A 22545-nucleotide genomic window follows, 5' to 3' on the forward strand; every position below is an offset into this window, starting at 1 on the left:
AGCCTTGAAGTCAGTCAAATAAGTCTTTTTATTGGGCCGATATTTACACACTGTGTGGGACATAGCTAGCGGGACCTTGCTGGAATTCGCGCAAAGACCTTAGTTCCTCGCTGGCTCAAATAATCCAGGATTGTCAAGTCACAGCCAAATACGTGATTGTTGCTATCCTTGATACTACAGATCGTTTTGGAAGGCTAGTAGGCAGCAGTGTTGTGCTCCGCTGCCATGCATAGATATGCTCCACAGGATTCTCTGGAGACTTACAGGCTCTTCTCATGAATATACCTTTTAATGACTCGCACCTATTCGGTGAAAAAGCAGATTCTACCTTGAAACGTTTTAAAGAAAGTAGAGCCACTGCACTGCTCCCTCTGTCGCTTGACCCCTGCCACACACTTTCCTCACCAGTTTAGGAAATTCTGAGGCTATTCTAGGGGGGCTGGCATATAGCAACATCATTCTCCACAGGCAATGCTTCAATCACTGCTGTCCTTTTGATGTGAGGAAAGTTAATCTGGCAGGCAACTTGCCAACTACCAAGGGCATTACTCCTACCTCCTTTCCCCTGTGACAACACCACCAACCCTCTTTAGCTTGCCATTAGTGGCGCACACCTACCCAGCACTTTTTCCCAGGGTGGCAACGTTCACGTTCCAGATATGGGTTCTCAAATAATTCAGCATGGTTATATCCTACCCTTTCTTTCTGCTCTGGGCAATGAAGGCAGGCTCGCCGCAGTCAGTTGTAGACCAACTTGAGATAACAGCAAACCTCCTGACATTATTTGGGGTTCTCATTTGCCTCCTTTGGAGGTTTTCCTTCATTTGATCTGTCCTGAATAAGATACAGTGTAGGGCCTTCCGTCTGTTGCAGCGGGTCCAAGACATTCAGGCTATGATCACAATATTTCAGCTTCGTACCTGGAACTCAGTGAGAGCAACTTTTTAGCTTCCTGCAACTTCCTTGATAACTACACTTGGTGGCATATGTGGGTTGTGCAATGGAACTTGAAGTGTTATTGGGCCCAGCACCAACCACAAGGCTTTTCCGTCGCATCAGCAGGGCAGGGTCTTTCTCTCAAATCTCCACAATCTTAACCTCCATGTGTGGGCTTTATGCACCAGCAGTTAACTCCTTTTGGTCTTTCACCCTACACGGTCGATATCATCCTTTACCACCTGATGCCCTTCCACAAAGTTCATTAATGCTAGGCGCTGGTGCAAATTTGTAGCCTGGTGCGACATCCTCAAGACAGACCATTTACAAACCTAGCTTTCAAATGTTTTATTGTTTGGTTTGTCTTTGACCCATCAAAGCCTTGTATTAGGCTCCATTATATGTTGTTTTTCGGCCCTACAGGCCTTTTTGCATTTGCTAGACCAACTGTCCTTGTTTAAATCATCTTTTACGAAGAGTTTCATTAAAGGTTTGGTACATGTTCCCTCCCAATCCATTTGTGATGCCAGAGTGGGACCTTAACATGGTCTTGACATTTCTCATGTGTACAGTCTTTGAGCCCATACACTTCTGCTTGTTAAATCTTCTGACTCTAAAGACTTTGCAATCACCTCAGCTAGTTGCATGACTATCACTGCACCTGCTTTACACCACATTTTTCCAGACAAATTGGTGCTGGGGATTCAAGTGACCATCTTGCCCAAAGTCGCCTCTCCTCTCTCCTGGAAAAAGAACAATAGGGTACACCGGCTGGATCCCCTAAAGACCATTAAGTATTTACATTGACTGGACCAAGGACCGCCAGGTGGACCATCCGCTTTCTGTGGGGTTTCCTGGGATTAAGAAAGGAAATGCAGTGCAGAAAACAACCCTGTTGAGGTAGATAGTCCTCTGCGTTAAGATTTGCTGAACACTGGCCAAAACGCAGCTCTGAAAGATCTGGGAGCTAATTTGAGTAGAGACATGGCTGCTGCCACTGCTTTGGCACACAAAGTGAACGTTCTTGATATCTGCCAGGTTGCGACGTGAGCATCCATGCACAAGTTCATGAAGTACCACTACTTTGACGAACAGGTCTGACTGGAGGGGTATTATTCCCATTTGGTCATGCAGGTCTTTTTGGACTGAGCCCACTCCACACACCCTTCAACCTAGGAAGGTACTGCTTCGATATTTATTCTAAGGTGAGAAGTATCCATCAGAAAAACAAGTTACTTCCCTTCAGTAATGCTTTTTCTCGTGTATACTCTAATCACAGATTCCTCACGGACCATCTTCCTCCCCATTCTGTGAAGTGGCCTCTTTTTAACATCTATAACGGTCCCAAGCTAGGCCATAGGTCTATGCTTCCTGGTGTAATGTAATTGGTAAATGCATCCTCTGAGGCAGAAAAGTGTTTTCCCATGTCAGTTTTGCTGTACTTTGGTAATAAACTCAACTTTTAGCTTTACACTGTAGTAATACATGTGATTATTAGTACAGTTGCTCTAAAAATAAAAGCACAGGTACTCTAAAAAAGAAGTATTATCAGGCCAGATTTATTTTCACTGCCATGGCTTAAATATACATATTAAAAGCTTTGGTGCTTTCATTGCACAACATGCAGTGGTATTTAAAAAACATATGTTCGAGGCAAGTGAGCTGTAGATCACATGCTCTGCATAGATCGCCATCTAGTGTTGGGTCTGGATGTTTACACTTTGTTTATCTTCGAAGAAGTCTTTTCAGTCACGAGATAGGTGACTCCTCCTTTCAGTGATAGTGCACATGGGCATCGACTCCATCTTCAGATTGTTTTTTTCCGCCATCGGGTTCGGATGTTAGTTGCTGCTGCCGTTCCTTCGGTTTTCCCCGGTGCTCAAGACGGTATTGTTTCCAATCACGTACACCATTCTTCGCGTGTTGTGTTTAATTATAAAAACGCTCTTTCGATCAAAGAGCTCGTAGTAGGCCGTCGGGTCTACCCGTGTCGGTGCGGAACAAACTCCCTCCAATTTCAGCCCTCGGTGCCACGCGAAGTACCCGCGCACTGACTCACACGAAGTGAGTAACCTGTGCTTGTCTCCTGAGCAAAGAGAACTGGACTGCGACGCATGCCAGGCTTTCCGCACCAGGAAGACCCTTTACGGCTGTCAGGCTCAACGTCAACACACAACCTCTTCGGACCAGATTCGGATGAAGAAGCCGGCGATGCTATCGGGGCAGAGGAGGAACAGGAACTGATCTCCATTTCCGAGTTCAGCTCTGACCAGGATGAAGACAATAAGTACATAATCTTTCTCGCCCCGACTTCCATCTCAACCGAAAAAGAAGGCTCAGGACCATTTCGCGCCCTCGGGCCCTGGTCGGCCAGAGACCACGCTTCTGACGCCCCGCCTTCGGGCTTGGCACTGGAGCCTGCAAAAAAGATGTCCGGCTCTGTTAAGCCCCACTCTAAATTGGGCACCGAGCCGAAACCTTTGGGATCGAAGCCAAAGTTTGGCTCCGAAGCAAATTACTCTGCAACGAAACATACTTCGGATCCGAAGATACAAACTCTGAAAATGCCGGCATTGAAACCTTCGGCGCTTAAACAGACTGATGTACCGAAGTCAGTCAAAAAGCACTATTTCGACAATCTGCTCGATAAACCGGACCCTAAACAGAAGGTATTGTATATTAATCCTCAGACTGGACATATTACCACAAAACTGACTCTAAAAAGGACGACTGAAGCAGAAGAGGAATATCATATTCCTTTGAAGAAGAGAACTGTTGTAACTAACCCTTCCCCTCCTCCTCTTCCTCCTACTCTTCCATCACTTCCTTCTCCTCAGTTTCTACCTGTGCCAACTTCACGTGAACATTCACCACCACGTACACCTGACAATCAGGATGATGGGGATGGCTATGGGGATGGGGGTGACAATGGAGATGATGATGATGATGATGATGATATTCAGCCTATACCTAAAGACCAATGGGACGACTACAACACTAACCCTACCACAGGCAATGATCCTGACTTATACCCAACCAAGCCCTCTCCACCGGACGTGTAGGCTACATTGAATTGTTGGGTAGGGCAGCTAATTACCATGGGGTGCAGCTCCACAAAGCGTCTCTCGAAGAGGATTTCCTCTTTAAAACTCTTAGCAGTGCACAAAAATCATCACACACGTTACCCATGCTCAAAGGGATGATTAGGCATGTAGACAATACCTTTAATGATCCTGTCAGGGCACTTATCCTTACCCCTAGGGTACATAAAAAATATAAGTCAGCACCATCCGACCCAGTCTACATAAGGGGACTGTGAGAAGTTGGCCTGATGTGCAGTGTTCACTATTCTAGTGATCACTATATATCAGTCCAAACAACCCTTATTGATGATTGGTTGTAAGTCAACCTTATAGACCAGCTATCCTAGTAGCATGGAAACGAGCAGTCTAAGGCTAAGACTCTAGAGGGCGTGTTAAGCCAGCTGTTTTACCATCACATTACCCCTTGAACACCCAGTGAAAGGACACCACACAAGTGTTATGAAAATAAATAATGTATTTATTAGAATCACAACAACCCTTTACTCTTTATGAGGACAGGGTGCTAAGCACACAACAAAACTCTTATGAAAATACTTAAGTTAGCACGTTATACACAAATGCCCGAGGGGCACGAAAAACCATATACTTTAAAAGTGGAATGCGAACTTACTAGCAGGTAAGTACAGTACTAATAGGCTTTGGAATCGCTAGGACTTGACTATAGAATCGTTAGATTACTTCTAGGAGGCCTAGGGGACTCGGGTGCAGAGTGTGCACTCTCACGCGGGATGCGGGACAAAGTCTATGGAGGCTAGATTTCACAAAGTTAGTGTTTACGGGCGAATCCGACCTGGTAGGAAGAAAACGACAGTGGATCCTGACCCTTGGATAGTGAGGCTATGCTGGGACACCGAAGTGCCGAAGTTACCTAGCCCAGGGGCTGCAGCTGCATAGGTCTGAAAAGACGTCGGGAATCTCGTTGCCGGACCAGGAGCCTGGAAGAAGGAAGTTGCTGGCAGGCGACCAGTGAAGGAAAGTTCGATGGATCCAAGCCTGGATCAAGGAAGAAGAAAACCTGAAAGCAGAGGGGACCAAGTTCTTGAATCACTAGCCAGTGATTAAGTGGGCACCAGGATGGCACTGGGCGAAGTCACCGCAGTCAGGTGAGTGGGCGCTGCTGGGCTCTGCAGTCTCTCGGACCAGGAGGCGTTGTCGGCGACCAGGATGGAGGTGCAAGCTGTCCCACGAAGGTTCTTGCTGTCGACGTCACTGGACCTAGGATTGGGCAACAAGTCTTGGCAAATGCAAGGCCCACGCGGTGGACCTAAAATGGCGTCTTAGCCGGACCAGGAGGGTCCAGGGTACTTCTCCGATGGAGGGAAGCAAGGGCCAGTCTGGAGCAACCAGACTAGCAGCAGTGATGTCGTCGGGCGTCGTTCAGAAGGCCACAAGCCAGCGGGCTAGTGGCCAAACAACGCGGTGAGCAGCAAAAAGCAGAAGGGCCCCACGCAGATCGTGGAGATGCTGGGAGGCTGCACTTCGGTGCTGGAGCTGCTCAGGGTCGGGGCTTCTCCGACCCCAAAGCACTCACCAGGAAATTACTCGGCGGGCTTGCTGTGCAGAAGCCGTGCAGTCCTGAAGATGGCCGGTCCCTCGAGGTCTCGTCACACCCACGAATCTCAGCGTGACTGATGATGTAGGTAGAGGTCAGAGGTGCCAGGGAAGCCGGTTCTCGTCGAGCTGGGCAGTCTTGATCCGGAGGAGAGACTTGCAGCAGACCGCAGTGTTCTTAAGATGGTGCCTGCGGATGCAGGGTGACTACTCCTTAGTCACAAGGGAGAAATCTTAGGAAGAAGTCTTGAGTTCCTTTCGTGGAAAGTAGTTTCAGGATTCAAAGATGATCTGATTTGGAAGGGGGCCAGTCTCTACCTTTATCTGGGAAAAAGGGGCTGGCACGCGACTAAGTCCTGCCCTAGGGGTGGGACCAGGAGGGGGGTGGTTACACCCACTTCCTTGGCGGGCTTTTCCCCAGCACAGGGTCTGGAGTGTCCCTGGAACTGGTTCAAGCCAGCCTATGCACAGTGAGCACCGGGGTGCCACTTGCAGTCACCTTCCTCTGAAGCCCTGCCTACCTACAATACACAAAATCCTGTCTGGGACGGTGCTGGCACCGCCCCTGGCAGGAAACCCTTTGTCCTTATCTCCTGCTCTGGGAGGACTCCCAGCAGCAGGAGGGCAGACTTGTGTCTCGGTGGCAGCATCCATTTTGTGGATGCTAAGGCTCTGTCTGACTTTAACCGGGGTTAGGGGTTACATACATGTCGTGTCCCTCTAGAAGGGTGGAATGCTAACCCCGTCGCCAGAATTGGCGAGGGGTTAGTATTCCAATTCGTATGACACCTTACTCGACATGTTTTGATAAAGCGATACCAGAGTTGGCATATAACCGCGAGGATTATAATGCACTTAAGAGTATATGGTATGCGATATCATGGAAACGGCTAAGGGATGGATCCCGAAAGCCGCAGACAGGCTCAGCTCATGCCAGAGCACCATCTCACACGATTCCAAGCACTCTGCCTTCAGGATTGTTAAGGCCTGCCATAGGAGTGACTGATAGGAGATCTGTGTGTCCATTTTAGGGTTAGATATAGGTATACTATATCTACAGCAAAGGGTGAGTACACCACCTTGCCCCAGCTGTCGTGCAGCCAGTTGTGTCAGTTTAGTTAGTCAGCCCAGGGGTGGCATAATACATGCTTCAGCCCCTGGGAGACTTCTGGGTACACCTCAGCCCTGGGTACAGGGACTTGGAGAGGGCCCAGTGCCAATTCAGTACTTGAGTACAATTTGGATAGAGAGAACAGCTAGGCTGTGGGTCTGATTAGCAGGCCCACAGCCAGGGAAAGTCGTAAACCAGTGCAGCAAAAAGCAAAAATCTGGGTGATCATAGGATTGCAGACCCTACTCTCCTACAGGGACAATTACCATTGGACTCATTGGTGGTGTCCAACGCATGCAAAAGGGCCAACTCCCAAACTACAGGAAATGCTCCACCCATGATAAAGAATCTAAGCTTCTTGATGCTTTAAGGAAAAGGGTGGCCTCTCAGGCAACAAACGTCTGGCGTATATCTAACACATAAGCATTGTTGGCTAGATAAGACAGTGCACACTGGGACGAAATGGAACAAGTACTCCAATTTCTACCCCAAGAACATAGAGCTAAAGCTCAAGACCTAGTGAGGGAGGGACAACTTATTTCAAATAAACAAATCGGGTGCTCCCTAGATGCTGCTGACACAGCTGCAAGAGCGGTAAACACCAGTGTACTGTTAAGAAGGTACTCTTTGCTTTGCATATCTGGGTTCAAACCTCAGGTCCAGACTTCCATACTAAATACACCCTTTGATAAGGAATACCTCTTTGGCCAGTGGTAGATTATTCACTGTAAAAGATGAAGATAAGCAGTGAGTGGCCAAATCCATAGGTGCCCGTCAGTCAACACAAGGCCTGGTTCCTTTCGGCGCTCATTCCATCAAGCAGGGTCCAAAAATACTTCCTCAGAGACTACAGCCTCCTAAAAGGGCAATAACCAACCCTCTGGCTCCAAAAATTACTTCAGAGGGGGTTACAGAAGAAACAACGGCAGAGGCAGAGGTAGAGGGACAAACACACGTACCACCCCATCTAACACAAAACAGTGACTTACCTATACTTCATCCCAGTCATTTAACACCTGTCAGGGGAAGACTGTCACATTTCTTACCAACTTGGCAGTCAATAACAACAGACAAGTTGGTTCTACAGATTATCCGTTCTGGTTACTGCCTGGAGTTCATCAACACTCCTCCAAACATTCCTCCAAAAACGCACATACTTTCACAGGACCACCTACACCACCTCAAACAAGAAGTGCAGTCTCTACTTCTAAAAGGAGCTATAGAACCAGTACCGCTACGACACCAAGGGTCGGGCGTGTACTCCTTTTACTTCATAATACCCAAAAAGGACGGTTCTCTCAGACCAGTATTAGATCTCAAGGAACTACATTTTTACATACAGTCAGACCATTTCCACCTGGTAACCCTTTAACATTTACTACCTCTTTTGAAAAAGGGCGACTTTCTGTCTACTCTAGACTTAAAGGACACCTACTCATATTCCAATCCACCCTGCTCATTGCAAATTTCTCAGGTTTGTGGTAGCGGGTCAAATTTACCAGTTCAAGGTACTTCCATTCGGAGTCACCACTGCCCCCAGAGTCTTCACAAAGTTTCTGGTGGTAGTAGTTTCTCATCTGAGAAGATAAAGCATCCATGTCTTCTCATACTTGGACGACTGGCTCATCAAAGCCAACACATACCAACAATGTCTCAAGCATACGTCCATAACCATACAGTTACTGCATCACACAAGATTCACAGTTAATGTGCCAAAATCACATCTTCAGCCAGCCAATACTCAGAACTATCTAGGAGCCCCTTTAGATACTCACAAGGCTCTCGCGTTTCCCAACACAGCCAGAATTTGCAACATTCAGGCTCTAGTTCTCCAGTTTCAACCCAATCAATCACTTCCAGCTCTGGTTTATATGCAACTGCTGGGGATGATGGCATCTTGCATCGTGATCGTGATCGTTCCCCATGCCAGGCTGCATATGCATCCGTTTCAGGAATGCTTAGCCAGTCAGTGGAACCAGTCACGCGGTCTATTAACCGATCTAGTGTTCGTAAGCGGCCGTAATCATCGCTCTCTGCAGTGGTGAGAAAGACAACATTTATCAAAGGGACGGCCCTTTATAGACGCGGATCCACAGATAGTACTGACAGCGGACGCATCCCTAACTTGCTTGGGAGCTCATCTTCAGCAACACACTGTACAAGGCCTGTGGAGCCAACAGCAAATGTTGCTCCACATCAACCGTTTAGAGTTGATGGCAATATTTCTAGCTCTCAAGGCTTTTCAAACCCACCTAGCAGTCAAAACTGTCTAGGTTCGTACCAACAACATGAAAGCTATGTATTACATACAAAAACGGGGGAGGGACACACACTCTCCAACTGTCCCACTGAGCCCAAGACATCTGGAGGTGGACAATTCACCACAAAATCTATCTCTTAGCGGAACACCTCCCAGGAATAAACAACCAGATTGCGGACCTCCTCAGCAGGCAAAGGCACCAAATACATGAATGGAATCTTCACCCTCAAGTTCTCCTCCCATACTTCCAAGTTTGGGAGTCCCTCAGATAGATCTGTTTGCCACACACCAAAATGCCAAAGTTTCACCTCCAGGTACGCACACCCATTATCCAAGGACAATGCACTATGGATGAACTGGTCAGGGATTTTTGCCTTTGCTTTTCCGCCTCTCCCACTCATTCCGTTAGTGGTTCGGAAGCTCAGCCAAACATCTCTCACACTAATCCTAGTAGCTCCTACATGGCCACGTCAACCTTGGTTCCCAACCCTGTTGGAGCTCTAACTTGTCCTGCATCAAAAATTGCATTTAACCTCCAGTCCTCCTCACACAGAGCCATGGAGAAATCAGACAACTGAACCTCTCGATCTGGATTCTGAACTCATAGAGTTTGGTTATCTGAATCTTCTACCAGACTGTATGAATATCATTATGGAGGCCAGAAAACCTACCACAAGAGCCTGTTACGTAGCTAAATGGAAGCGTTTTGTTATTTATTGCAATAACAATCATATCTACACTCTTGATGCTTCCATACAAAACATTATCTGTTATCTGTTATACTTGCAGCAGTTCGCATTGGCTTATACCTCCATCAGACTGCATCTTGCTGCAATAGCTGCGTATCTTCAGAATAGACAACATTTGTCGCTCTTTAGAGTGCCTGTAATTTAAAGCTTTTATGGAAGGACTAAAACGAGTCATACCACCAAGACTCCCACCTGCCCCAGCGTGGAATCTTAACCTAGTCCTCACAAGATTAATGGGCCCGCCCTTTGAACCCATGCACAAATGTGAACCACAGTTCCTCTCTAGAAAAACAGCTTTCCTCATTGCGATCACTTCATTGAGGAGATTGGGTGAACTACAGGCACTAACCATAGAAGAACCTTTTTTTTCCAACTACACAAAGATAAAGTGGTTCTTTGTCCCAATCCCAAATTTTTACCTACGGTAGTATCTCCATTTCACATTAATAAGTCGGTAGAATTACCTGTATTCTTCCCTCAACCTGATTCTGTTGCAGATCAAGTTCTACACACCTTAGATGTCAAAAGAGCACTCTTGTATTACATTGAAAGAATAAAATCATTTCGTAAGACCAAACAACTCTTTGTTGCTTTTGCACCACCTCACAAGGGCAATCCTATTTCTAAATCAAGTATTGCAAGATGGATTAAATGTATTCAAATTTGCTACACAAAAGCGAAGAGGACTTTAACTGTACCCCCTAGAGGACATTCCACTCGCAAGCTAAGGGCCACTATGGCTTTCTTAGGAAATATCCCCAGAGCTGACATTTGCAAAGCTGCAGCATGGTCTACACCACACACATTCACAAAACACTATTGTGTAGATGTGTTAGCAAGACAACAAGCTAATGTGGGACAAGCAGTACTTAAAACACTGTTTCAGACAACGCCAACAGTCAAAGGATAGTTACCACGAAAGTCAGCTAGTGCAGCACACCCATAGCAAATATAAAAGGTCCAAAATGAAACCCAATATACAAGGACAAATTATTGTGATGATTCAATAAACTATTTCCAAAAGTCTTTTGATTATGTAGGGCATTCCAAAACTCCACAAGATAAGATGAGCAATCCACAAACTTCAATATAAACGTTTCTTTCATTAGTCTTCTGACATAAATCCTATATAAAGAACAGCCAACACGTGTTACGTCTGTACTTTGTGAGTACAATGACTCTCTCAAGGCTAATGGTTGGTACTGATGGTTCCAAAATCCAAAGTTTGTGGATTGCTCGTCTTATCGTGTGGAACTTTGGAATGCCCTACATTATCAAAAGACTTTTGGAAATTGTTTATTGAATCATCACAATAATTGGTCCTTATATATTGGGTTTTGTTTTGGACCTTTTACATTTGCTATGGGTGTGCTGCACTAGCTGACTTTTGTGGTATTTGTACTGGTAGGTTGATTTTTCAACCAACTAATGGCACTTCTGGGTAGTAAGTGCTTACAGCTTTCTTAGCACCCCGCTGTATTTACAGCAATTGCTTATTTATCACACCACTTACTAGATTCTCAGGATATGTGTTCTCTTTTGATGTGCGTTTTTGCCCAAGTTGGGAACACTACTACCTTTCTGAGCAATAGCTACAGGATAGCCACCGCTTTTGGAGGATACTGCTGTTTAGTCTATGCACAGCATGTGATCTACAGCTTACATGCCTGGAACGGAAAATGCTACTTACCCAGTATGCATTGGTTCTTGGCATATAGAGCTGTAGAGTCGCATGCGCCCACCCACCTACCAGGGTACCTGTAGCTGCTGTGGTTCTCTCTTTTACTGTACATACATAGGCATGGACATCTCTATTCTTTAATACTACTCTATTCTCACCCTCTGCGGTAAACTAATCTGAAGATGCAGTTGATGCCCATTCGCACTATCACCGACAGGAGGAGTCACCTATCTCATGACTGAAAATACTTCTTCGAAGAAAAACAAAGTGTAAACATCCAGACCCAACACTAGCTGGCGATCTATGCACAGCATGTGACTCTACAGCTCTACATCCCAAGAACAAATGCATACTGGGTAAGTAGCATTTTCCTTTACAGGGAACCATCGAATGAGGGAAATAGTCCACAGTTCAATGCAAAATACAGATTTTCTCATCCTAATGACCGCCTCCAGCACCTTTGCAGAGTTGTAACATTGTCAGGGCTATTTGGATTATGTGGCATGAAGGATCAAATTATGGTTCAAAAAGGGAAAATTATGTAGCACATACTCAGTCAGTTTTGCTTTTGTATCTATTTTAGAAAGAAACAAAGTTTTGGGTGAAATCTGCAATTTTTGCATATCATGTGGCAAATGATTGCAGAGTGGTGTAAAAAGGGGACGTGGCCTCGGACCACCTCTCTGCAACACAGCTTTGTGGCGCATATTGGAGGTACCTTGTGGGATAGTTGACCCCCAGGGCCCCTCAGTATTCAAGAGGAATTAATTCACCAACTAACATCACCCCAGGGGGTGCGTTTGCAGAGTGGTGGAGAAAGAGGGCATGGCCTTTGTCTACCTCTCAGCGATCCCACTGCGTGGGGCTTACTGGAGGTAACAGGTAGGCTAGTTGGCCCCTAAAGAACCCCCATGAGGGAAGGGGATTTCAATCCCCATCCAAAAGCACCAGGGAGCGCGTTTGTAGAGTTGTGGGCAAAGTGGGCGTGGCCTGGTAGGAGTACTTACAAATGCTGCTGTGTGGGACTTATTGGAGGTAATAGGAGGGGAAGTTGGCCCCCAAGGGTTTCGAAAATGGTACTCTGTATTTTAGAGTGGGTGTATCAAAGGTTATATTAGGGTGTGAGGAGGTGGATCAGATTATCACGTGGGCGATGTCATCGGTGATGTCATTTGAGATGTCATCAGTGATGTCACTGACCATGTCATGAATGATGTAATATGTGACATCATCAGCAGTGCATTGCGGAGGCGCGAGTTATAGTTAGCTGAGCTAACTAGAACGGCCAAATTTCACTGGTTTTGTACGAGTGAAATGTCCAACTAACTATAACGTCCCTGAAACCTCTGGCTTTTTCAGTGAATTTCTAAGGTTTTTTAAATGCTAATTTCTAACTATAACGTGCCTGAAACCTATGGTTTTTTCAGTGAATTTCCTACATATGTTAAAAGTCAACTCATATCAGACTCTCTAGTGGTGGCCCCTACTCATAAGCAGGCAAACTCTCAAACAACTGGTGAAGCTCCTCTGCCAGACAAAGAGAATAAATATATAGATGCTGCTGGTAAAAGGGTGGTAGCAGAATCAGCCAACCATTGGAGAAGCTCAATTGGGCTCTTGTCAAGGCACACTTGGACGAAGTGGAGGAGATAGTACAGCACTTCTCAGAAGAACATGAAAAAAAGAGCGTACCAAATTGCATCAGAGGTGAAACTTATCCCTAATTCTCATATAAGATGTACCCTGGATGCAGCTGGCACAGCTGCCAGGGGTATAAATTCCAGCCTTATACCAAGACGACACGCCTAGCTAAGGGTATCTGGCTACTAGCCAGAAATTCAGCAGAGCTTATTAGTTCTTCTCTTCGATGGAGAACATCTTTTTGGTCCACCGGTGATTACTCTCCTAGAAAAGATAAGAAAAATAAAGAAACTGCAAAAGCAATGAGAGCCCTCCAAAAACAATCACAACAGAGCTCCTTTACAACTTCTACTGAGACATCCATCCACCTCTTATAATAAAACATAAAATCTAGCATCTTCTCCTAGAGGATCCTATAGAGGAAACAATCATAGAGGCAGAGGTAGAGAAGGTTTTACCAAACTCTCCACCTCCACCACCAAGCCTTTACTTGCCCTAGATAATACAGCACCTGTCGGGGGAAGACTACAGCAATTCCTTCCCGCATGTGAAAATCCAATAAATGGGCGTTGGATATTATTCAACATGGTTATTGTCTGGAGCTCACTCCAACACCCCCAAACATTCCACCTTGCACTCACAGAATTTCGACAGACCATCAAAAACTTATAAAATAGGAAATTCAAGCTCTACTAAGCAAAGGGGCAATAGAACTTGTGCCATTACAGCAACACGGCATAGGGTCTACTCCCTTTACTTCCTTATACCCAGACCTCTCAACATCATGTCATACCACTTCTGCAACAGGCATGACTGCATTAGACCTAAAGGATGCATTTTGTCACATTTCAGTTCACCCAGTACACAGGTAATACCTCAGGTTTTCTTTTAACGGACAACACTTTAAGTTCAAAGTGCTTCAGTTTGGGGACACTACAGCCCCCAGGGTGTTTACCAATTGTTTGGCAGTAGTAGCAGCCCACCTGTGCAGACAAAACATACACCCACCAACAACTATAAACCTACTACACCAGTTAGACTTTACAGTCAGTGCAGTAAAATCACACCTGCACCCTCTCTAAATACAGCCTTGATTAGAGCTATCCTAAATTGTCACACATGAGTGAGTGGCTTACCCAAATGCAGCAAGGATACAAACTTTCAAAACTCTTATTGCACAGTTTCAGCCTCACAAACTGATCTCAGTGAGAACAGTTCTGCATCACCTAGGGACCATGGCATAATGCATAGCCATAGTACCTCATCCCAGACTAATTTTGAGCCCTGTACAACAATGCTTAACGCAACAATGGTCTCAAGCAGAGGGTCAGGTAGAGGAGTTAGTGTAGATCAGCCTTCAAGCTTGCCACTCTCAGTAATGGTGGAACTCCCAAGAATCTCTTACAGGGGGCAGCCTTTCATTGATCGAATTCGGCAAGCAACCATAATGACAGAAACATCAATGACTGGATGGGGAGCACACTAACTGTTCATGGGTACATGGGCACTGGACACGGTCAATCTCTCCTAAATATCAGTCACCTAGAGCTGCTAACTATTTATCTAGCAATAAAAGCATACATTCCTTACCTCATCGGCAAAGCAGTCCTATTCAGAACTAACATCCTGATCACCTTGTATTATCTGCAGAAACGTGGTGGACCAGAGCTCCACAACTGTCTCCCTTAGCACAGAACATCTGGAAGTATGCTCTTCAACACAACATTCAGTTACTAAGAGAGTACATACCAGGAGTGGACAACGACTTGGCAGACCTACTCAGCAGGACGCTGCAATGAGTCCACGAGTGGGAACTCAACATACAAGTCCTACACCCATTCTTACAACAATGAGGACAGCCGGACCTAAACTTATTATTAACGCCACAAACGCAAAATGTCTTCACTTGCCTCCACGTTTCAACACCCACAATCCAAGGGCTGTGTACTATGGATCAGTTGGTCAGGGATATTTACTTACCCCTTTCCACCTCTCCCCTGCTTCCATTTGTAATTTGCAAACTGAGGCTGACATCACTGACACTCATCCTAGTTGCTCCTACATGGGCAAGGCAACCATGGTTCACAACACTATTAGAGTTATCAGTAGTCCCACATCAAATACTTCCCAACAGACAAGACCTCAGAACCAAGGATAAGGAAGGCACCCTAACCCCATTTCTTTCAATCTTACAAGTTGGCTCCTGAGGTTTGGATATCTAAATTTACCCCAAGAATGTATGGATATCATAAAAGAAGCAAAACGACCCACAATACGGGCATGCTAAGCAGCAAAGTGGAAATGCTTTGTTCATTACTGTCACTCAAAGGATTTTGATCCACTAAATGCATCACCTCAAAACATTTTCTGCTACCTGCCTCACTTACAAACTGCAGTGTTAGCTTTCACTTCTATAAAAATACATCTTACTGCACGAGGTGCATACCTTCAAAATTGAGAGAAAACGTCTATATTGAGAATTTCCTTAATTAAGGTCCTTTCTACAAGATCTCTAGTCATTCCACGCAGAGCTCCAACCACAACTATGTGGAATATTAATATTGTGCTAACAAGGTTCATGGGTCCACCATTTGAACCAATATGCACATGTCCACTACAGTTTCTATCATGGAAACTTGCTTTCCTCATTGCAATTACTTCTCTCAGAAGAGCAGGAGAGATTCAAGCATTAACACTGGAAGAACCATTTTTCCTAATACACAATGACAAAGTGGTTTTAAGAACTAATCCTAAATTCCTACCAAAAGTAGTCTCGCAATATCACATGACTCAGTCCATTGAATTGCCTGTATTTTTTCCTCAACCAGACTCTGACAGAAAGAGCATTACACACATTAGATGTTAAAAGAACACTAATGTATTATATTGATAGGCCACAGTCCTTTCGGAAAACTCAACTATTTTTGGCATTCTGCTAACCACATAAAGGTAAATCGATTTCTAAATTGGGTATTTCATGTTGGAAAGTAAAATGTATCCAAACCTGCTGTGCTAAAGCCAAAAGACCCCGCTCTATACCACCAAAAGCTCAGTCTACACGGAAAAAAGGAGCTTTCATGGCAATTCCAGGGACTATACCAATAGCTGACATATGCAAAGCAGCTGCATGAACTACAATGAACTACACCACACACATTTACAAAACATAACTGTGTACATGTTATGGCACAACAGCAAGCAAATGTCAGCCAAGTGGTACTACTTACATACTTACATTGTTTCAAACAAATGCAACCACCGCTAACGATGAGAACTGCTTTTTAGTCTGTGCTAAGCATGTGTATCTACGACCGCACATGCCTTCAAACGGTAAATATTACTCACCCTGTAAGCATCTGTTTGTGGCATGTGGTGCTGTAAATACACATGCGCACAACCTTCCCCCGCAGACTTGTGTTGGCTGCATTTATCTACATCATACATTACATTGTTACATGCTCATCGCCATAGGATACACTATCCTTTCCCTCCATCCTCATGCGCCAAGCGGAAAACAATCTAACAAAGGAGTCGAGAACAATGCGCTTTGCAAGCAAGAGAAGGAGTCACTGTACCTTGTGACTCAAAACAACTTCGTCGAAGAAAAACAACTTGCATACTTCTGAGCTCAATACTAGATGGCTGGCTTGTGCTAAGCATGTGAATCTACAGCTCTACATGCCACAAACAGAAGCTTACAAGGTAAGTATCATTTACTGTACATACATATGTATGTGTGTGTGTGTGTATATATATATGTATATATATGTATTAATATGTTTGTGTTCATGTGTGTGTGTGTTTTAATATATGTATATATTTGTGTTAATATATATATTAGTTATGCAAAGTGAAATCATACACAAATAGGTGGTTGTGTAACACATGCGTTCAGAACTAAAATCCATTGCAATAATTGTTGATTGGTCCTTAAACCCCTCAAAAGCGAAAGTTGATTATGATAGTGGGTTCTTTAAATTGATGGCTTTTGGCCGGTATGTACTGGAGGTCAGTAGGAGAGCAATGACTTCTGCGCAAGAGTCTGCTAGACCAGGCATTTATTGTTTAAAAACCTCCTAACACACCAGGACATTTTGTATTTATATATAGAATAGGAAACCTAGTAACCTGGGAAAAAATAGCTCTTCATATTTGCCAAGCTGAAAATCAATTAAATTGTTTGTGTTTACTAATCTTTTTTCTTTTACAGGCGCTGTTATGAGTTTTTAGAGTTACTTTTACAAGAGTGGCAAACACATTCACTAGAAAGGTAAGGTCTTAAAAAATCCTAACTTTCTACATTTTTGTCTGGTTTCTACTTGCAGCTAGTATTTATTCTGTGAGAAAATAAACTGATTTAGGGACTGTTTTAATCATATCTGAACAATGTAAACATTAACTTGGTTGTCCAAAATTATATTAATTTGATCCCTGATTTCGTTTGTATGGTCATGCGCAGTTCTGCTGACACTAAAGGGAGTTGTTTAGAGTTCTGAGACCTTCTCTTTCCTAGCTTGGAGTATATCTAGGGGTAATCCTTTATGTGCTGTTTTATGGTGGTCTAATATTTGGTCAGATCTATCATGCTGAAGATTGTTAGGCACATGGATCCTATTGGGTTTGGTTGGGAAATGCTGGTTTATAGACTGGTCTCATTACTTGAGTTGTTGTGCCTGGTCCTTGAAGATGGGGGTGCAAAATGTGGAAGTATCCCATCTCAAGCCAGTGTGTGGGTATGCACTGGGAACCTATGACTTACAATATTCCTGTGAAAGTAGTTTACAAGCGAGAAATGTATACGCACTTTGGATTCGAACAGGCATTCCATCAATTTGGCCAAACCCAGGTTGCCCCAGTATTGGAACTTTCATAGATTCACATGCTTTGTATCATTCCCCGTCGTCGGAATGGGAGCCTCGGTAAAATAAAAAATACCATAGTAGTAAGCACAAAGTGAAAAAATAGGCCTAGGCCTCATCTCATTTTGTAGCTTATCCACCTCTTTTTGTAAAAGAGACCAAATTCTTGCAGTAGCCAATCAGAGTAGCCTCACCCCATAGAACCTTCCTGAGAGAGCCTCAGAGCCTCAGATTTTCTACAGCACGTTGTCAAGGGAGTCTCCATTGAGCTCTGCTCAATTTTCTTCACTTCAAGGAATATTTCTACAACTTTTGCCTGTTTCTTTTTTCCTCATGTCTGACAAGGAGAAGAAAGCACTTTTTAGAGCCTGTGCTACTTGCTCTAAGATGAGGTTGTTTGTTGATGACAAACACGAAGACTGCATTTACTGCTTATATCCAGATCATAAGGCCACGGACTGCAAGATTTGCAGAACCTTTTCCACCAAGACCTTACGGGACAGAGAAGGTCGCCTGCTGACTTGGCTACAAATGATGGAGGAACGCAAGGAGCTTCTGTCTTCTGACAGTGAGGGTTCTTCGTCTGTGGTGTCATCAAGGAAATCGAAGAAAAGGGGTAGGTCTCCCCCTACTACTTCTGATGAGCCCCATGTCAAGGCCTTGTCCGGGACCTCTGATAGGTCTGATAGGCCAGCTTCCCTAAAATCTCCTCACTGCGGTGAAAAGGAGAGGCAGGGACAGCCTGAGCAGTCGCAACCATCAAAAAAGGCTAAAAAGATCGTCCAAATGACTTCACCACCCTCTGAGAAGGAAAGAGTGGTGAAAAAGCCTTCCACTACATCTCAGGAACTTGTTTCTGACAGAAAACAGCGTTCGTCGATGGTGAAAACCCCAGGTACGTCGACGATTCCTGTCAAAAAAGACTGTAAAATTGGCCTCGTCGACGGGCTTGTCGACGATGGCTGCGACGACGGCATCTACACCGTCGACGACGTTTAAGACGCCTGATGCCTGTTCTTCGTCGACGAAGCTGACCTTTTCCACGTCGACGACTATGTCAACGAGAGTCACGTCGATGACGATGACAACGACGACAACGTCGACGACGGCGGTTTCCATGATCCTGACGACGAGTTCGTCGACGATTTCGTCGACGATCCAACCATCGTCGACGATGACCATTCCCCCGTCTACGATGCCGTCGACGACGAGCATATCTTCTTCGTCAGCGCTTCCGTCGACGAAACAGTCTTTAAAGCCTCATCCGTCGTCGACGGTTCCGTCGACGACATGGTAGACGACTGGAAATCCTACAATTTCACATAGAAAAAGACAAATAACGCCGGAGATGACATCTCCACGGAGAGTCTCGCAGTTGCCTCCTACCTTACTGCTTGATGAGGAATCTGACGCCGAGACTGATAGTGCTTATGGGCCGGCTTATAGCCCATCTGACTTACACGTCAAATTACAGGAGGTCACTTCTGAAGAAGGTGAAATGGACCTACAGCACTATTCTTCACAGGACTATTATGCCCAACAGGAGAGACCTCGCATGCAGATTCATTCACAGAAACCTTCCCGTCAATCCCAGCAGGACATGGTAGCGAAGCCGTCCTTTCTCATCTCGGATCTACAATTAATGTTGCAGGACTATCGAAGGCGCTTTCCTGCCCAACAGGAGGTTCAACAAGTACGTCCTCCTTCACCTCCACCTCAGATAACACAGCCAATGACAGACATTTCTTTGCCTTCAAGAGGACAAGACCCAGCGCCTGTGGATCATCCGCAAGAAGTGGTTGCAGTTCGGGATGATACTGATGATGATACTGCCTCATCAGATGCAGATCAGCAAGGGGACCCTGACCAAGATCAGAATGTGGCCTGGAACCAGGATAGCCTTCAAGATCCGGACGTCACAGGACCCGATACCGCACTCTCTCCTCCAGCAGATGTCGGAGGTTTTCACAACTTAATGGAACGAGCTTCCAAGAGATTTGGTCTTCCGGTTACCTCAGTTCAATCTGAATGTTTTTTATATGACTTTAAAGAACCATTCCGAAAGTCAGTTCGTTCAATCCCCATCATTGAACATGTTTGGTCAGAAGGCTTAAAAGCAATGCAAAACCCAGCCACGGTCCTCCCAGTACTCCCCAGACTGGAGAAAAAATATAAGGCACCCGAGGGCAGCCCAGCATGTCTTCTTGGTCAACCAAAACTGGACTCGGTTATCTCCCAAGCCGCACAGAGTAAATCTAAAAATCCGTCCACACCGCTAACGACGCCACCTGATAAAGAGGGGAGGCGTCTAGACAATGTTGGAAAGAGATTCTCCGCAATGGCCAGTCTCCTCGTTAGGGCGGCTAATGCTTTGGCGATTCTGGGGAGATATGATCGCCAGATGTGGTGTGACGTCTCCCCGTTCGTGGAAGAACTTCAGAATGGATCTAAGGACGAGGTCAGAAAGATCTTGATGGAGGGGGGAGCGTGCCTCTTCTGAGGTAATCGACTGCGCTATGGACATAGCGACTACGGCTTTCCGAGCGCTAGCTGGCTCGGCAGTCTTAAGACGTCAGGGCTGGTTACGAGCCACGTGGTTTCGACAGGAGGTACAGAATAAAATTCTGGATCTTCCCTATGATGGTGAGATGTTATTTGGGAAACATGTGGATAGAGGCATAAAGAAAGATACGGACACTGCCAAGTCCTTGGGAACCTTGCAATATCGCAAAGTGCCTTTTAAGGGGCAAGAGGAAGAGGTTTCTCATCTTACAGAGGCGGGAATCAGCACCGCTACTCTTCCAACTCTCAACCTGGCCAGTCCTACAAACCCCAGTATTCACAAAGGGGGTCTTTCTCTCGTCAGCCGCCGAGGGGACGTCAGGGGCAGCAGAGGAGAGATAATACCAAGAGACAATAGCGGCCAGGTGGTTTCTACGGTTCCTGTACCCTCGTTAACACCAGTGGGGGGCAGGATTGCCCATTGCTTCAACAGCTGGACGGTCACAACAACAGACCAGTGGGTCCTGAACATCATCAAGGAAGGACACACGTTGGAGTTTCAAGATCTTCCTCCAACGAGAGCTCCAGACGCCATTACACCCAAACATCTAAGGCTCCTTTGTCTCGAGGCCCACCAACTCTTCACCAAGGGGGCAATAGAGCCTGTACCTCTCTCCCAAAAGGGGAAAGGGTTCTATTCCAGGTTCTTCCTGGTTCGGAAAACAAAGGAGAAGTGGCGTCCGATTTTAGATCTACGGCAGCTCAACACTTATCTCATCAAGTTGTCCTTCAGGATGGTCACTCTTCAGGACATCTTCCGCCTTCTCAATCCAGGGGACTACATGGCAACCTTAGATTTGGAGGATGCCTACTTCCATGTGCCCATTAATCCAGCTCACAGGCAATATCTTCGATTTACAGTAGGCAAGAGCCATTTCCAATTGAGAGTACTGCCTTTTGGTCTCCGGTCCGCGCCGTGGATCTTTACAAAGGTACTGGCTCCTGTAGCAGCTTTTCTCAGGAGGCAATCTTTCGAAGTCTTCCCATATCTGGACGATTGGCTGGTAAAGGCTCCTTCGTTCCAGGAGGCGTCCAGGGCTGTCACGAGCTGCAGTCAACTGTTCGAACAGCTGGGCCTTCGGATCAACAAGGAAAAATCGATCTTGCGCCCCTCCAAGACAGCGAGGTTTTTGGGTGCGATCCTAGACACGGAGTGCTGCCTGATTTTTCCTTCGGAAGAGCGCCAGACAAAACTGATTCTCTCTGCTCGCCTCCTACAGACATGGAAGTTTCTGTCAGTTCGCCAATACAAATCGCTTCTCGGATCGATCTCATCCTGCATACCATTAATACCACACTGCAGGCTGCGGATGCGTCCACTGCAGGAACAGTTGGACAAGCAATGGCGTCAGGTGACAGGCTCCTTCGACGAAGATAGTCATTACTCCGGGAATGCGAAAGGCAGGCAGCTGGTGGTTGCTAAAGGACAATCTTTCAGTGGGCTTGCCATTCCAACTTCCTCCATCTCCCATGGTATTAACAACAGATGCTTCCATGGAGGGATGGGGAGCGGTCCTCCAAGAACTGAAAGTCAGTGGTCATTGGAGCTCAGTCCAAGTCAAGTTCCATATCAATCTACTGGAGCTTATGGCCATTCGTCTAGCCTTACAGGCTTTCCTTCCGAGGATCCGCAACCGTGCCGTGCTGGTTCGTACAGACAACACCACGGCCATGCACTACATAAACAAGCAGGGCGGAACGAGATCTGGCACCCTGTCGAAGGAGGCACAGAAGCTTTGGAATTGGGTGATCCAACACAATATCACTCTGTCAGCGGAACATCTGGCGGGCAGACTCAACACCACAGCAGACGCTTTGAGTCGCTAAAGGAATGTCAGCCACGAATGGGAACTGGACCAGACTGTTCTGAACGAACTGTTTCATCGTTGGGGGACCCCAACCATCGATCTGTTTGCGACTCCTCAGAACGCCAAATGCCAGTCCTACGCAAGCAGGCTTCACCATCAGGGATCCTTGGGGAATGCGCTTTTGATTGCCTGGTACAGCGCATTTGTTTACGCCTTTCCCCCTATTCCGCTAATCCCGAAGCTGATCCGCAAGCTCAAAGCGGAGCCATGCAGAATGATTCTG

General features: G+C 45.8%; 1 protein-coding gene across 5 annotated transcripts in view; it reads left to right on the top strand.

The window, feature by feature from the left end:
- Positions 1–22545, top strand: part of CLASP1 (cytoplasmic linker associated protein 1) — a 1618163-nt gene that overhangs the window by 621418 nt on the left and 974200 nt on the right. For all 5 annotated transcript variants that reach the window (XM_078682066.1, XM_078682063.1, XM_078682065.1 and 2 more), the window contains exon 15: positions 17244–17303. In XM_078682066.1, the coding sequence (XP_078538192.1) occupies positions 17244–17303 (60 nt within the window). The remainder of the gene's footprint in view (positions 1–17243; positions 17304–22545) is intronic.

The sequence above is a fragment of the Lissotriton helveticus genome, chromosome 3_1, assembly GCF_964261635.1.
Source record: "Lissotriton helveticus chromosome 3_1, aLisHel1.1, whole genome shotgun sequence".
In the NCBI taxonomy this organism is placed as follows: Eukaryota; Metazoa; Chordata; class Amphibia; order Caudata; family Salamandridae; genus Lissotriton; species Lissotriton helveticus.